The sequence below is a fragment of the Accipiter gentilis genome, chromosome 30 (assembly GCF_929443795.1).
Source record: "Accipiter gentilis chromosome 30, bAccGen1.1, whole genome shotgun sequence".
NCBI lineage: Eukaryota > Metazoa > Chordata > Aves > Accipitriformes > Accipitridae > Astur > Astur gentilis.
In genome coordinates, this window is record NC_064909.1 from 15,811,254 (window position 1) to 15,827,989 (window position 16,736).

The window sequence follows — 16,736 nt, forward strand, 5'->3', positions numbered from 1 at the left end:
AGAAGGAATAGCCAGTATAGACTCTGATTAAGGGCATCAGATGGACCTATCAAACAAGCTCATTCTGCCAACTTAATGATTTAGCTCAAACAACTGGGAGTTTTCCTCGTGATTTCTGTCAGAGCAAAGTACATCTATTGAGTGCATTTGAAAATTCTGCCTCTTGAAAGGTAATCTTTTCCCCTGCATACAAGAACTACCATGGAATTCAGCAGAGAATGATTCATTAAAGAAAAGATTATGCTCGTTTTGTAGAAGAATCAATCATGACCTCCAAAAAAGCTACACACAAATGACTTAGTATTTTCCTTTGAACAGAAGAGATATTTTTTAATATATATACCAAGGTAAAGGTAAGTACCACAATTTAAGTACTTCCACTTATTTAGCAAAATGTCCTCGCTTCATTTTAAAGATAATTTCATTAAGTCCAAAAGAAAATGGGGAAACAAATCCAAAGCAGACCATACAATGGTGTGTTTTCAACTTTGGTATAGATTGAACAAATTAATTAAGAAACAGAATCTGACCCTTCAATAAACCTGTTCAAAGTTGATCATATTTCACAAACAGGTTTCCAGTTTTGCTTTTATAAATTATGGATTATTAACTTTGAAACATGCCAGTGTGCAAAATTCATCACATGCATTTGGATATTCATTCATGTCTCTGACCATATGGTATGAGGTTAGCAACAGTTCTCAATAACCAGAAGATACAGGCAGGTCAGTTCTATCATGCTTACTATTATGGCAAATAGTTGTTACTAGCTTAAACTGTTTAACAGGAATTATTTTCACTCTATCGAGTAACTCCCCGTAACTCCAACAGGAATTTGGAGCTCAAATTACTTACCTATGAACATAATGCAACTGATGAACTGAATCAATAGCTATCACCATTTCAGCCAAATAAAAACGAGCCATATCTTCAGGTAGTCTGTCCTCAAACTTGCTGAGCAATGTAAGCAGGTCTCCTCCAACATAGTAATCCATAACCAGGTACTATGGAGTGGGAATGATAAGAAAATAGAGTGGAAAAAAAAAAAAAAATTTATTGAGTGAATCAGAGACTAAAAACTAATTGAAGCATAAAAATTAATTTATTGCAAAAATTATTATGGGCATTAAAAAAGCTAACCAAGATGCTTAGATGTTTCTGAAAACAGCTACAACAGTAGCTGGTTCAGCCTCATTTTAATATTTAACCTACCTGAATATTTTTCATATTTATACCTCTCCAAATACAATAAGCCTTATGACAAAATAGTATCAGCTTCATCCACTGTCCCATCACCAAACATAAAATAGTTAGATACTCTGGATTCCCTTATAAAAACAATACCCTTTATAGAATTCAAAAGGAGTAAAGGATACAGACCTATAAAAATGAAACCAATTGTGTTAACTTGGGATCTCATTTAAGGGCCCTGATTTCCCAGGCTTCCCCTTCCCTTTTTTCCTGTCATCTTCTTTTCCCATTAAACAAACAATTTTGGGGAGTAAAGTTTTTAGACTACTTGGATTAAGGCAAAGATTGAGAGATTTCCAGTGGCTCATAGTACAATTCCAGATACTGTTGACATTGCACACACTACATGATCTGCCAACATACAAAAGGAAAGTGTCACCATCTCTAATTGAAATGGTGGAGAAATATACATTTGATTTCTGATTTATTAATGAAACATAAAATCTGCTTGCCACTGCATCAGGTGCAAAGACTTCAAAGAGAGACCTTTCTTCATTTTACTGCATTATGACAGAACGAAATGCCATTTCCTTTAGAGACATGGTCAAAATGATTAGAAAAAGTAAAAATAAGAGAAGTGGGAAACTCATGATTAATACCTTTTTAGCTTAGCTTAGTTTGTTTTAATTGTGGAACAGCAACTGGAAGGGCAAATGGGGAAAAGAAAAAATCATCGAACTAATTATAACTAACGAACTAATTATAAGCAATCTAATTTAACACCCACTGCTATGACATTACTTTCAAACATCACTGTGGACAGACTAATTAGAATAATTTCCCACTAAAGTATATAGTATGTGAAAGCTTTTGCCTAGAGTTCCAACCTCTGCCTCTAGGAAGGCAACATATATCAACATTTGAAGCAGTGACTCTTACCAATAGTGTATAATGAATCACAAATAATAAAAAAGATTGAAAGATGCAATAATGTATATCCCAATTTGATTCTTTAAAATTTTGATAAAGCAACTTAAAGGGACTTTTTATAGTTAGTTCCCCTCATTTGTTACAAGTCTTTCCCATCTTCAGAAAAAGAAACTAAAGCATGTGGAAAAAATTCTGCAAAATTGTATCAGCTATAAGGAAGATGTGGGGCAGGCAGAAACCTTACACCTGGTTTTTCCCCCTCATACTTTCCATAACAATAAAGGTGATGAACAAAGATTTTAACAATTTGACACAGAGTAACCTGGGCATGCTCATTGATTCCAAGCGCATGAAGAAAGTACAAAATACATTTCCACAAAATTTTAAATGTGCTGACAATCAAATTTTCATCTGTTGCTTTGTGACATGAATAGTAAACTTCTTAAATTATGCTCACAAGCCTTACACATGACAAATATCTTCTATTCAGTGCTGCTCCTACACTCCCTCTGAAACATGATCTACAGTATTAGCTTCTCATGTTTTACAGTTTTAGAAAATACATTAAGCCTTTGGAATGTAATATAATTGATTATTAACTAATACACTCTATAGAGATCTGCAAGAGCTTAACTTACTGCTTTGAAAATATATTTAAAAAACCTCTTAAGATTCTCATAACTGATGTGGGATCTCTGCACTCATTCTTCACCATTTTTAAAACCACTACAACTTGGTTATTGGATATACCAAAATAAAGGAATTTTGTCTCTTACAACACAGGACTCTGCACTGCTCATTTTGCAAGAGCAATGCAGTAGCCTATCACAAGGAAACCCTCAACTCTTGAAATATACCAACACACAAACTGTAACTCACGGTATTAAGTTGTGCACTTGTTAAACACATCCATAGGAATCGAAGCTAAGTTTAACAACTAAGTTTTTAATAAATAATTCAGTCAATACATAGCATCCCATCCAATGTCAGAGACCCATGTCCTTAAAAAAAGCTGGTTTTTTTAAAAGCTTTAAAAAATACTTTCTAAATGCACACAGCCATCAAGATCTATTCAAGTCTCAAATACTCAAAATACTACTGTATTTTCTAAGAGAAAAACAAGCACAGATTTAAGGACATCAAATTCTAGTAACTAGTGGAAGTTTAACATGGGCATTTAAACCTAAATCACAGACTTGTTTAGGTTGGAAAGGACTTCTTGAGATCATCTACTCCAACCTCAACTGCTCAAGTAGGGTCAGCTAGAGGAGAATGATGAGGACTGTGTCCAGTTGGGTTTTGAGTATCTCTAAGGATGGAGACCTCACAACTCCTCCAGGTAACATGTTCCAGCGTTTGACCACCCTCACAGTAAAAAAGTGTTTTCTTGTATTCAGATGAAATTCCATGTGTTTCAGTTTGTGTCCGTTGTCTCCTGTCCTGTCCCAAGAGGAATCTAGCTCCCTTGTCACCATTCCCTCCCATCAGGTATTTATACACATTGACGATAACCCCTCAACCTTTCACTTATCTGGGCTGAAGAATCCCAGCTCTCTCAGGCTCTCCTTACACGAAAGATGCTCCAGTAGCTTAATCATCTTTCTGGCCTTGCGCTGGACTTGCTCCAGTAGCTCGATCTCTCTTTTGCACTGGGGAACTCAGAACTGGGCACAATACTTCAGATGCAACTGCACCAGGGCTGAGCAGAGATGAAGGACCTCCAAACCTGCTGGCAATACTTCTCCCTGCAGCCCAGAATACTCTTGGCCTTTTTTGCTGCGAGGGTGCATTGCTGGCTTATGGTTAGCTTGTTATCCACAAGGACCTCAAGCAAAGCTGCTTTCCAGCCAGATGGCCCCCAGAATGTACTGGGTTTATTTTATTCCACCCCAGGTGCAGGACATTGCATTTCCCTTTGTTGAACTTCATGAGACTTCTCTCTGCCCAGGTCTCCAGTCTGCTGAGGTCTATCTGAATGATGGCACAGCCATCTGGCGTATCAGCCACTTCTCCCTGTTTTTTCATCATCTGCAAACTTCCTGCGGGTGCACTCCATCCCACTACCTAGGTCATTAATGAAGATGTTGGCCCCAGTATTGAGCCCTGGGGTACATCACCATTGACTGGCCTCCAGATGGACTTTGTGTCATTGATCATGACCTCCTGGGCCCAGTAGTTCAGCCAGTTTTCAATCCACCTCACTGTTGCCAATCTAATGCACGCTTTGTCAGCTTATCTGTGATGATGTTATGGCAGACAGTGTCAAAGGCATTACTAAAGTCAAGGTATACAACATCCACTGCTCAACCACATCTACTGCTCAATGTACACAGTTTTGTTGTTGTTGTTGTTTTTTTTTTTTTAAAGGCCACTTCTGTTATATTTTATTTTAATAAAAAGCACATAGAGAACTAGTGATACATTCACACTAAAATGATGAGAAACAGTATTACTGATATTTTCCCCAGCAGGCTGCAAAACTTGCTTCTGTTAGCAGACTATCAAAGATAAAGAACAGAAGCTGCTCTGTGCTTAGTGAAAATAAGGAAACTGGCAAGACTAAAAGAAATTCTAGCAGGCTGTTGCAGAATATATAATATTTTCTTTTAAATACTGTTAATAGTAAGATCAGAATTACATAAAACATGAGATTATTTTTACTGCCCACATTAATAAAGCCTGAAGCTGGCTGCGAGGTATATAAGCCAACAGTTAGATTCACAAATGCAGAGCCCTGGTTCTGTATGAACTCCACCAAAATCTATGAATCTCCAAGTATCTGAGCTGACAGAACAGAAAGCAATATAATGGCAAAAAGCATTGCAATTCTGCAAGAATTTCATGTATAGCACTTCTTTGATTGGACACACTGGGGGGAAAAAAAGATTACCACTGCATAGTAAATTTTTAAGAAAACATTAGAATTTACTAATAATATAGAATCCAAAGCACAGGGCAATAAAACCCAAATAAGCAAAATCTATTAATGTGTAGTTGTTTACTTTTTCAGGCATAAATATTACCAATACCATATCACAATCAAAACATACTTTAAGTGGGAAAGATTCCACAGAAAAATGGCGCTTTTTCCTCCTATTAGCTTCTTTTTGCAAGTCTTTCAAAATACTTGAAAACTAAATAACATTAAATATTTAAAGAGACACTTTAATCTACAATTATAGCTTCCAACTCTTATTTATGAACTTTTAGTGGCATTCTTCCATGCTACAAGAACGTTTCATTGCTTTATGACATCTTAGTGGGTTTCAGTCCTCAAAAAACCAAAGACCAACCTAAATGAAATGTTGTTTAAAAACAGGGTTACTCCCTAACTGTAAAACAGTAATCAGCAACGTTAATCACAAAAAGTGAAAGTCAAATAGAAAATTGATTTTAGTAAGTGTACTTTGACTTTTATGAATCCAATTAAACTGGAGTGATGAATTATAAGAAAGAAGATGCAGACAGACCAAGGTTCATCAACAAACACAAAGTGGTACAGAAAGCAAAGCTGCATTCCTGAAATATTTATAACAGAACTTATAGTTTCTGACTACTCTCCACCCTTCAGAATCTTATGCACAAAATCACAGATGCTCACATGGTCTGTATGGTCCAGAACACAAAATTAACAAATAAACAAACTATATTTCTATCTCATACCACAACTAAGAATCTGCATTTCCATCCATATATATATATATATATATATATATATATATATATATATATATATATATAAAAGCAACACTCACTAAATAGTTTTCATCCTGGAATGCATAATGTAATGTTGTGATCCACTGGTTGTCTCCATTCACTAACACATCTCTCTCTTCTCGAAAACAGGCTGTCTGAAAGGAAGAAAAATAATTATAGGCTTTAAATAAAATATATAAAGACAGACATTTTTGCAAGTTGACAATGTTTTAACATTACGTTGGGGGGGGGGGGGGGGAAATCAAAACTGTCTCTCTAAGTTAAAGTCATTTACTACACTCTTCAAACATGCCAAAATCTATGAAAAACTAGGTATCAGAAAAGTCCACCTTCTTCAAATTTAAACAGTTGTAGTTCTCCATGTTGTTAAATGATGCAAAGGGAGAAATAAGCTGCTGCTTCCCATTGTCTAAAAATCCCAAGTCAAAATCTTATCGTTTTTGTACATAGAAATATTGAAATCAACTATCAATAATGACAGAATAGCTATATAAGATTGGAAAAAACAATCAATAATGGCATTATGTAATTATAACTGCAACCAGGAGTTGAACTATGACCCGGAGTCTTGTGTCATTGCTTTATCTCATCACGCTGTTAGCCCAGTTTTACACTTGAATTTTCACATAGGCAAGGTGGTTCTTTTCATTTGCAAGTAGCTGCCAACAACTTCCATGTAGTCATAATTTGATAATCATTAACCAGTTGGTGTTTTCTCCACGCTTTTTCCTCAGGAAAAGTTGGACAGAATTGAATATTGCCCTTGCCAGTTATAAGCTGTTGGTAAGACATTGAGGAGGACCTCCCCTCAACATGCTGGAAACAAACACAGGAGGCAAAAGGTGCCTTCACAGCAAGTGGAACAGACGAGGAATAAGAACTGCCAAGAAATGCTAAGGAATACCTAAGAAAAGAAGAACACAGGTTCATATGAAACAAAAGAAGATAAAATGTGAAGAAAATAAACAACTGGAAAGCAGCAAGGCAATTAATTCAATGGAGGTCTTGCAACCTGCCCCGAGAAGCAAATAAAATACCTCAACAAAAGCAACTTTGGTCATTTTCCTCTGTCATTCTGCAAACAGAAAAGATGCCAAAAAGAAACTATAGCAAAGAAATATGATGAACGTTTTGAAGGGACTGAGTTCTGAAGTGAATATCACAGGAAAACAAAAGGTATCAAATAGCAAAGCCAACACACAATTTTATTCAGAAAAAGGTCTAAAAGATACTGTAAAAGAAAGACTAATAATTGTATGGACTCTATTTACAAGGCACACAGAGATTTAGAGAAAGGCATAGACCATAATCTCTTCCAGCTATTTCACAAAGATGTTTCATCAGTTTGAACCACGCTCTGTCTCTTCCATCTTAGGAGACAGCTAAATTTAAAGGAAATGAAGTCTCTTTACTTTTTCAATTTAATTTCCAAAAACAATAGGCAAATACCAGAACTCTGACATGGTTATTGTTGGCTGTGAGATTTGGAGAATGAAGAATGAAGAGCAAAATATCATTTTAGACTGAGCTATGCACAAGAATATACGCAGTAAAAACAGAGCAGAAAATAACTCCCTTCTCCAATCAAATAAACCATACCAAGTCTTGTTTGGGTGACTACAGTGAGTAAGAATAATTCAGACGAGGAAAAAGAAAGATGGTATACTTCAATCATAGCACAATGCAGGAGATAAATCAGTGAAATTTGAGAAAATAACAGAACATACTGTAAACAAATACCCTCAAAGGTTATTAAATGAAAAATGGATTTGGTGGTGGGAGAAAAAGAAAGGATGATCTTCAGAAGGAAGAAAAGCTGTTCTATGCTTCAGCTTCATTTTTTTTCCTGCCTTGATTGTAAACTCTTGACGTTTTTCAGACAGACACTATGAACTCTTGTTTTCACAAGGATAAATGACACGTAGTTTCTCTACTTGTTCTGACACAATTCACAGGATTACTTACTAGAGAGTTTATATAATTCCACTTGTTTTTGCCATCATTTAACAAAAGACCATGCATTCCTTGAGCACTCTAGACACCCACCTCCGGGCAGTATGCCTAGAGTTGACAGCAACAGCTATTACCACAGTACATCACAGCTGAGACCGTAACAGCCAAAGAGTCTAAGTGGTTCATGGGCTTTACATTAATTCATAGGGGGGGGGAGAAGTAGTTCTTGTAATTACTGTAACATAGCTCAATTAAGTTTTTTTTTAAATGAAGCCTTTTTTGTGCCTTTCATTATTTCAACATTATACTTCATCTTCCCTAGGCACAGGCTCCTTCAGTTGTTGGCAGAGACCTCCAGAGATCACCTGATCCAACGTTGTCACAGCAAAGGCACCTTAGTGCCTTGGTTATACCTATACAGTTATTGTGGCCTTTGACCAGCAGAGAATTCAGGCTGCTCAGCTATGTGGGGCTCATGTCCTTACAGCTCAGAGCTAGCACCTTCCAGGAGTGCTGACTGCTTCCATGCTGCATAATATTTGTCCTGGTCTCTCCTGAGCCTCATCTGGCACCACCGTGGCACACATGTAACTCTAAGTGATTGTCAACACTCAAGGTAACAGGTCTGGAAGTGTAACAGCACGCTGTTGCACACTTCCAGGTACTCCTTGTATCAGTAATGTCCCCAGTTCTACAGCACATCTTGGAGTTTTCAACAGCAGCAAGTATTTGGAAAACTTACACTCTTTATAATACAAAAAAGAACACTGACCTCACAACCTGGGTAATTTCATTGTAACAAAGTTTTTGCATACAATTACGCTGAGTTTGCAGTCATCTGGCATTTGTAAGCCTCTTTTGAGTACATACCCCCTTTCTGCTTTTACAAATGACTCCCATTTCCCAGAGTTGATACAGGGCTATATGAACAACTTATTTCTGCCATTTACATATACACCTACCTATATGCTTGTCTTGCATTTCTGTACTATATGATTTTCCTGTGCATTTCAGTGTTAGTGCAGCACATTGCTAACAGACCCAAAATGGGTCATTTTCCCTAGCAGTAGTAACAAGTGAGATGCGGTCATCAACGTTTAAAAATGACAGGTTACAGTTATTGAAGGTCATGCTTTGTAATGCATTTTCACTCCAGATGGTTCTCTTTCCACTGTATACCCATGGGTTACAAATACATGGAAAAACATAGCTGTAATTCTTTTTAGGCTAACAGTTCAGACTTTCAGAAATTCAGCCAGACCCATGGGAAGAGTATTTTTAATACCTTGCATAGAAAAAAATCTTTCAAACCTATTTATAACTGTATTTTAATGGAAAGAAATAGCTTTTAAACTGACTTTAAAAGGGTACATTTAAAAATAGAGTGTAACTTTATTTCTGGTCTTTTCTTTTTCGCTGAAATAATAAAACTTACAGTAATGACATCTGTCTTGGAGAGAAATACCTCTTTGTATCAAGACTAAAACCAGATTGCTTAGTATCTCAATAATTTCTGGCTACGATGAAACACATTGTATAATTCTAACCACAATCTACATGCCAGTTATAATTCTTAATGTGATAACTTTTTCATTAAAAGAGAGAAGATGTGCAGACATCAGAAATTGGCTTTAATTTGTCTGGATACATTATTTATTTTTTTTAAAGTGTGATGGTTTCCCATTGATCTCATTTCCTACCAAGATATAATTAAAATATAAATGCAGAAATCAGAATAAACTTGGGAGCAATTGAATAGCAAGGTAGTCTGAGAGTAGCAAAGTAGCAGTTTCAAATAAAAACTGAGGTTAGAGATAATTCAATCAGACAAGTTCGAAGAGACACAGATAGTGCTTACGCTGTCCAAACTAAGGTAAACCCAATGGCCAAAGCAACTCTGTATGTGTAAGACACTGAGTTATATCTTTGAGTGTTATTTTTCAGGCAGTTTATTTTTAGTATGCATAGATGAAGAATTTCAAAGCACTTTAAAGACTTAGACACAAATTCTGTTTAAAATTAATACACAAGTCTTCAGGTGTAGACTGCACTTTGTAAGTTTCTTTCCAAAGGAATCCAGGGAAACGTATTGAGAATTTTATGAAGAGTGGAGCTGTATAATGGAAGTAGGAACCCAAGGCAAAGCAGGGCTGGTGAAAGAGCTGTTCCACTTTTTTCAGAACACAGAATGGACTCAAGCTTTAATGAGGAACTTTTCATCACAAATTTTTGCAGATGGATATTTTTGTGAAGCATGCACTCAAATTAATTTGAAACTTTTATCTTTCTGATTTTTCAATCTACAAATTGGACCTTGGCTAAGTTCTAACTACTCATAAACTAATAGGCTTGATGAGTTATAGCTCAGTAATTACTTTTTTATAGCTCAGTAATTACCTTTCACCATGGAAAATACTTGCTAAAGACTACATTCCTAACTGGAATAAATGCATTAAAACATTGCTTGTATAGTTGGTAGTCCTTGGGCAATTACAGAAAAAGTATAATGCCTAAAACATCCAGTCCACTGAAGTCATGATTCCATGCTATTTTAACCCTTCCGATGAACTGCTTTAAGCTTATTTTAATATTAATCTTCATATTGTCAGTAAGTAGTGAAGCATCTCCTCAATTCCTCTATATACACAGAGTCTCGTGGAAAGAGAAGTAACAATTCAGCAGAGTAAGAGGGTGCATGATTATAAAAACCATTAATGTAATCTTACTTCAGCTCTCTTCAGCATCTCCCACTTATTAAGTATCTTCATGGCAAAAACCTTATCTGCATTCTTCAGTTTTACTACTGCAACCTGGAAAAGATAAATGAAACATAAATCAGTTAAAACATGAAAATGCATATTGTTTTCATTTTCATGAAACCTTGCAGTTTTGGAGGTTCTCTTCTTCACTGTTCTGGACACTTAGCTTTACTACCCACACAATACCATACCATCACCATCAAGAAACAATAACATCACAACAGTATAGGGTATTTATTCTGCAAAAGTTCCAAGTCTATTTTAAGCTTTCATTACGTATCACACTTTCATTATGTATCATTTTTTCTAAGTGACTGTAGATGATGGTATTTCTCACCATCACACTTCTTGCTCTGTCATACTATCATGAAGCTATTACTGGCTGTATGCTTTATGCTCCTGGACTTTAGTCCCACACAGTAATTTAAATTACTGAACCACCAAGAAAAGACAACAATATAGTGGTTTCTAAAACAAAATAAACAATATCTTTTTGGTTTTAGACACAAATTAGACTGTAGGTTTGCCATAAAACAACTTCCACTGTCATTTCAAATAATGCACTAGACTTTCTTCAAAGATACAGTAAAGTATTACTTCACATTTTTCCACCCGAAGTTTAATGAGGTCTTTATCATATCTATTGTCAGTAGCACGGAAACAGCGAAATCCACATTTCCTAGAGAAGTAAAACTTGGGAAACACAAGCCTTCCTCCCTCTCATTGCTTCTGAAATATTAGATGCCACAGGCCTATATAACAATAAATTAACAAAGCCAATCGGCACAGTCCTTTTCTGGGAATATTACAGTTTTGTTTAGCTGTAATAAAAGCTAACATGGAATATTATTAGGAAAGAGGGAGGGAAGAAGTTCACACAAACATGTTTTCACAGTTCAGGCTTCCCTGGGTATGGAAAGTTCAGTGTCTTACCCAAAATGCCCATGAATCTGCCACAGACTCAGAGCTGCTGACCAGAACTAGACCAGACCACCACACTACCATCCTAACTGTAGAAAAGTTCAACAACCAATATATATTAACAACCATTCTCCAACTATCCCATTCTGCCCCTTCCCTTTCAAATAAATCTTAAGGCTTAAGCAGATAAAAGTTTATTTCTGTGTGCATCTGGTTACAAACCAACATGCTGTCACACACATTATCATCATCTTCATCCTGTAGGCCAGTGACAAAAAAATACTAAGGTTGAATCCTACATTCCTTCCACCTCTTTCATAATCAGTAAACCAGCTATGTGTGAAGACAGTGATAACAGAAAAGAAAATACAGGATCAGACAGTTTGAAAAAAGTGTTGCGCAAACCTCTTTCAACCATCTCCAAATGTGTCATCAGCTGCAACAGCTTCACGAACATGGCAAAAGCGCAGGTTGAAGGACTGCAATACTCAGATGTCTAAACTAAAGCGTATCTGAAAGTGTACCTCTTGCTTAGCTACAGATTCACAGACGAAGCAGCTGTCACTTCCCATATGTGCAGCAATGCATTATCAGCCCTGCTCTTGACACTGCTGCCTTCTGGGGTTGCGGGGGGGGGGGGGGGGGGGGACAACATGAAAAAAAGGAGAGAAGACAGAAAGGTACTACATTTACTTGTTTAAACTAGTTTATAAACTGAAATTTTTAAAGGTTACTTCATGCGTAAAAATTGAGGTTCAAGTCCAGACTTGGGATCCCTCAAGGTACTTTCAGATTTGAAACACAAAAACAGATTCTTACTTTAGACTACAATCTTTTCTTAATTCATAAAGAATGTCTACTCTCCTGTGCATAGCACACCAAGACCAAGCACCACAATTTTCTTTAGGAGGGAAAGATGAATACTCTGCAGTGATACATAACCCACAATGCAGATTTGAGTCTTGAGCCTCCTTTTAGCCAAAAGGTTTGAAATTCTGATAAGCTGTAACTGTATTGATTTCTAATGAGAAATGGCACAATGAGAAAGCCTTAACATTGAAACTAACCAGCATTCAAACTGTATCATACCTTCCATGACAGGATGCCCCTGCACGATGCAGTCTGTGGTACGAAGCTACAATGTAATTCTGCCCTAAAGACCTTTAAGGGGTTTGTGACTGTTGTAGGGAAAAATTAAAAGGTTGGTCCTAGAGCTGGCTAGACTGCTGCTGCTGCCCAGCGTCTAAAGTAAGTTTTTCCCCACCATTAACTGTTGTAGTATAGGCAGCCAGAGGCATAAGATAATACATGTATTTCAGGTCCAACTTCAGGATTTCATTTCTTGCCTGCAGCATGCTCAGTGAAAGGCTGTGTTATTCTGCAAAAGACTTGGTTATTGAAAGACATAAGCTAATTTGCACAGCTGCCTAAATTTGTAGTCTCCTACACAGCATTCACTTGGACACAACCAAAGGGGCTACAGCACTGCCTCTGGTTAACAGCTGGAGCACAGGCCTTCAATGACAAGATCAAGGGCTTGGTACCTTCTGTGAATGTGTAATAGTATTGAGGAGTGCCTAAAGAACAAAAATAGACTCACATTTACCAGCTGTGTTTACAATCAGTCAGAAGCAGTCTTTTAGTCTGTGAAAGCCATTAATGTTATTCCATATCAATAACCACCACATACACAAAAAGATCACAAACCATCGTTTTTCTGCAATCACAGCATCTTTCTGGAGGTGTCTCAGTGCTTCATGAAAGTAAATTCTAAAATGCTTATTTCAGGACGGTGAAAGACAAACCTGACACTTCAGCAATGACCAGTCTGATGCAGTTACCAATTGTAACAAAAAATTTCGAAACATGATTACAGACCCAGGCAGTGTTTACATACACACACACAGAGGTATATACTATGTACACAAAGGCCCAAATACACACAGAGTGCTGTTCTGATCTTCTCCCTTCCCCAGTGAAGCTGTCAAGACAGAAGAAAGGGTGATCATTCCTGTCTAGTTATCCTGAAGTGTCTTGCTACTGGAATTTCTTAAAAAAGGACTTTTAAAGGTTGGGGTTTTTTTTAATTTATATTTTCCTGTGAGCAGCCCAACAAAAAATGATTGGTATGTCCTGATGTACATCTTGGTTAGTCAGACAGGTTTTTTTCCCATTCTTCCAACAGTTTTCCATATTTCCCACAAACAGCAGTACAGTCTGGCATGCTGTCAGACACCTTCTGCCCCAAACTCGGCTACTTGTCTCTATGGTACGACTGCACATTTCCTTTGCTTAAAAAGCAACAGCCTTATACAGAAAAAAGCTAAACCAGAAGCTATTAAAATTGGAACGAGAGGGAGGGAGAAGGGGAGAGAAGAGGATTTTAATAAATAAATAAATAAATGAGTCAGCATTGGTTTTCTTGTCCATCAAGAGTAGGCAGCCCTGCAGAAACAGGAAGAGGGAATGTTACTGTTCATAACTAGATGCCAAAATTTAGGAGTAACTAACTACTTCTCGGAGCTGCAAAATATTAACAACATAAGGACATAATATTTGCGTGCATAAGCAAGCACTGAACTTTTTATTTTTAAGCAATAATAGAATGAACTGAAAATGTTGGTATTCACTAGAATCTTCAATAAGCCACACTTGCACACTGCTGAGAGACACCGCTAAGAGCTGTTTCCCAGTTGCTTCGCTTTTCCTAGCAGCATTCTTCAACTCCCAAGTTTAAAGTCTTCTTGCTTAGAGTTGTTTGCTAAGTTTTTTGAACCATGCTGCCCAAAGCCAGCATAAGGAAACACTTGCTGCCCACATTATTAATTTTACCAGGATAATCCTCCTCCTCCAAGCAAAACATCTGTTTTCTAAAGACAGCACTCTCTTACATAAAATTTTAAATAAGTAAATGTATGCGTGCAGAGGGAAGGGGGATGTCATTAATTTGACAAAAAAGAAGCATTCTCAGACTGGCAGCAATGAGGGTAACAGGAAAATGAAAACTAGGAACAATAAACGCTTACAGTTATAAGCAATAACTAAACTACTTTTTGTCTACATCAAACTTGTAAAAACAAAAGAAAAGTATTTCTTGAGTATGCAAATTGAAGAAATTGAGTAGCATGAAATCAAAATAAGAACAAGTCTGAGACTGTGCCAAAGAAAACTTGCATTAACTTTGTTGTCTACAGAATTTCAGAATTATGTTGATTCAGGGGACAAAAATTACTCCTCCCAGTAACCTAGAGCAATCTTGGTCTCATTTATACTTTGCTGGAAAGAAAATCTATTCTTCCAGATTTCTTAATCTGTCTCAGTGAACTACTGTAGTCTACCGAATCTTAGGAGTATTTTACAATTTAATATCAATATAGTTTCTGGTGGCTTAAGTAGCAGTAAAATTTGGTGGTCCTTTTTTCAACCTTGCTTGGACATTTACTGGTTATTTTAAAGGAAAATTAGTAATCTTGTACAGAATTTGTTTTCTTAGACAAACATCTGTGTAAGACTTGAAACTTGTCGTCTTTAAGCTAGTAGAAAATTTAACATACATCCTTGCAAGTATTTAGTAAGTCCTACTTTAAGAACATACAAAACAAAACATCTTCACTGAGAGAACTTCAGTCTTCCCTTTATTCAAGATTTTGGCAATTAAATAGAGTCATGCTATCTTTCTCAGATAAGGAATTAGAAAGAAACACTGTTCCTAAAAGAGGAGAACTAACCAATTACACAGATTATCCCCAGAAGAGGATGGGAAAAGCTACGCTCTCACTATTCATGGGATGATTCACCACAAAGAAGCTTCCTGAGAAAGAACTACAGGTTGTTTTGTGGTTTAGCTGCTGTAGAGTTTGATGCTGATTTAGCAGACAAACTCTTAAAAACACAGTATAAGACAGGTTTTACATATGATTCTTCTGACAAGAAAGCACCTACATGAGTGATTTTTCTTACATCTTACACATCTGTACATGAACTCAGCTGCAACTATTATGGCAGCACTGAGAAAAGCTGATGTTTTAAGCAGAAGCGTTTACATCAAAATGGAGAACACAACATTCTCTTTGTGGCAGAAGTTTAGACTAAAGATAAATTATCCATGAGTAACTTAAGCCTTCAGTCTCCTTTATGAAGAAGCATTATTCCAGAGGGAGCAAAATCAACCAAAAGTGATGAAACAGCTAAATAATACTACATTTTTATTGTTATTTTTAGTTGCCCAATTATGATATTTTCATGTAGGCAGAGTATGTAATGACATACACTACAGTAAAAATTCCTGTTCCTTACATACCACCTATAGAATTCTATTCTTCCATAACCACAGACTAGTAAAGACTAATTTTCACACATGCTGTAAACATGTAAGTGAACCTGAAACCAACTCTTCCCTGTCACATGCCATAGAGCCTCTGGAGATGCTCTCATACCAAAAAGAACTGAAAAATAACCCTCTAACATTTCCAGTTCCACAAGCAATGAAGACATTGCTCAGAAAATCTTTTTCTTATAGTTCTGGTTTCAGTTCACACTATTTTCAGGCAGTATGGAGTACCTTCTGCAGAAGCTTTACATACTATCCCCATCTGTAGTACACTTGGCTATCAAAAATCCAAGGCACTGTTACACATTAGGTTGCTCTTTCTACATATGTAACTGTCCTGCATGAAGAACAAAGCACATGCACCTAATATAATTATAAAGAAGGGGCAGAAAGCTAACGTTTATTTATTTGTTTCCTCGACCTGTATGATCTGACATGCTTAGCATAAAACCTAGCCATCAACAGCCTTGTCTGATGACTTCAAATAAGAGATGGCTTAATCAGAAGCAGCAAAAACTGTATAGTTTGATGGCAGTAGGTGACAATGAAAAAGAAACTTAACATCTACTATACTCTTTAAAAGAAATTCAGGAAAAATATTCAAACATTCATTAAAAATAGGAAATGAAGTGACAGGAATAGAGAGATTTCTGGGTGGTTTTAGAATATCAGTACTTGGCTATTTAAGTTGCTGAAAACTACTTTCAGACTATTTAGTTATTAGGATGACTAGAAATGGCTAGATCTTTATACCATCAGTAACCCACCGGCCTCTACCTGCTGACTGAAAAGAATTACAGTCAAGCAAATGATTTATCAGACAGTTGAAACATGGTCTTTTAATCCATGTGAACTTGCTTTCTCTCAAAATTTAAAAGACTTAAGAAGAGCTGTCAAAGAATGTATAAATCAAAACGTATTTGAATCAAACATTA

General features: G+C 36.5%; 1 protein-coding gene across 8 annotated transcripts in view; it reads right to left on the minus strand.

Moving 5' to 3' along the window:
• The window catches only part of CDC42BPA (CDC42 binding protein kinase alpha), a 191,519-nt gene that overhangs the window by 111,341 nt on the left and 63,442 nt on the right, over positions 1-16,736 (minus strand). For all 8 annotated transcript variants that reach the window (XM_049833626.1, XM_049833628.1, XM_049833627.1 and 5 more), the window contains 3 exons: positions 10,518-10,601; positions 5,877-5,972; positions 856-1,004 (listed from right to left, as the gene is read on the minus strand). In XM_049833626.1, the coding sequence (XP_049689583.1) occupies positions 856-1,004; positions 5,877-5,972; positions 10,518-10,601 (329 nt within the window). The remainder of the gene's footprint in view (positions 1-855; positions 1,005-5,876; positions 5,973-10,517; positions 10,602-16,736) is intronic.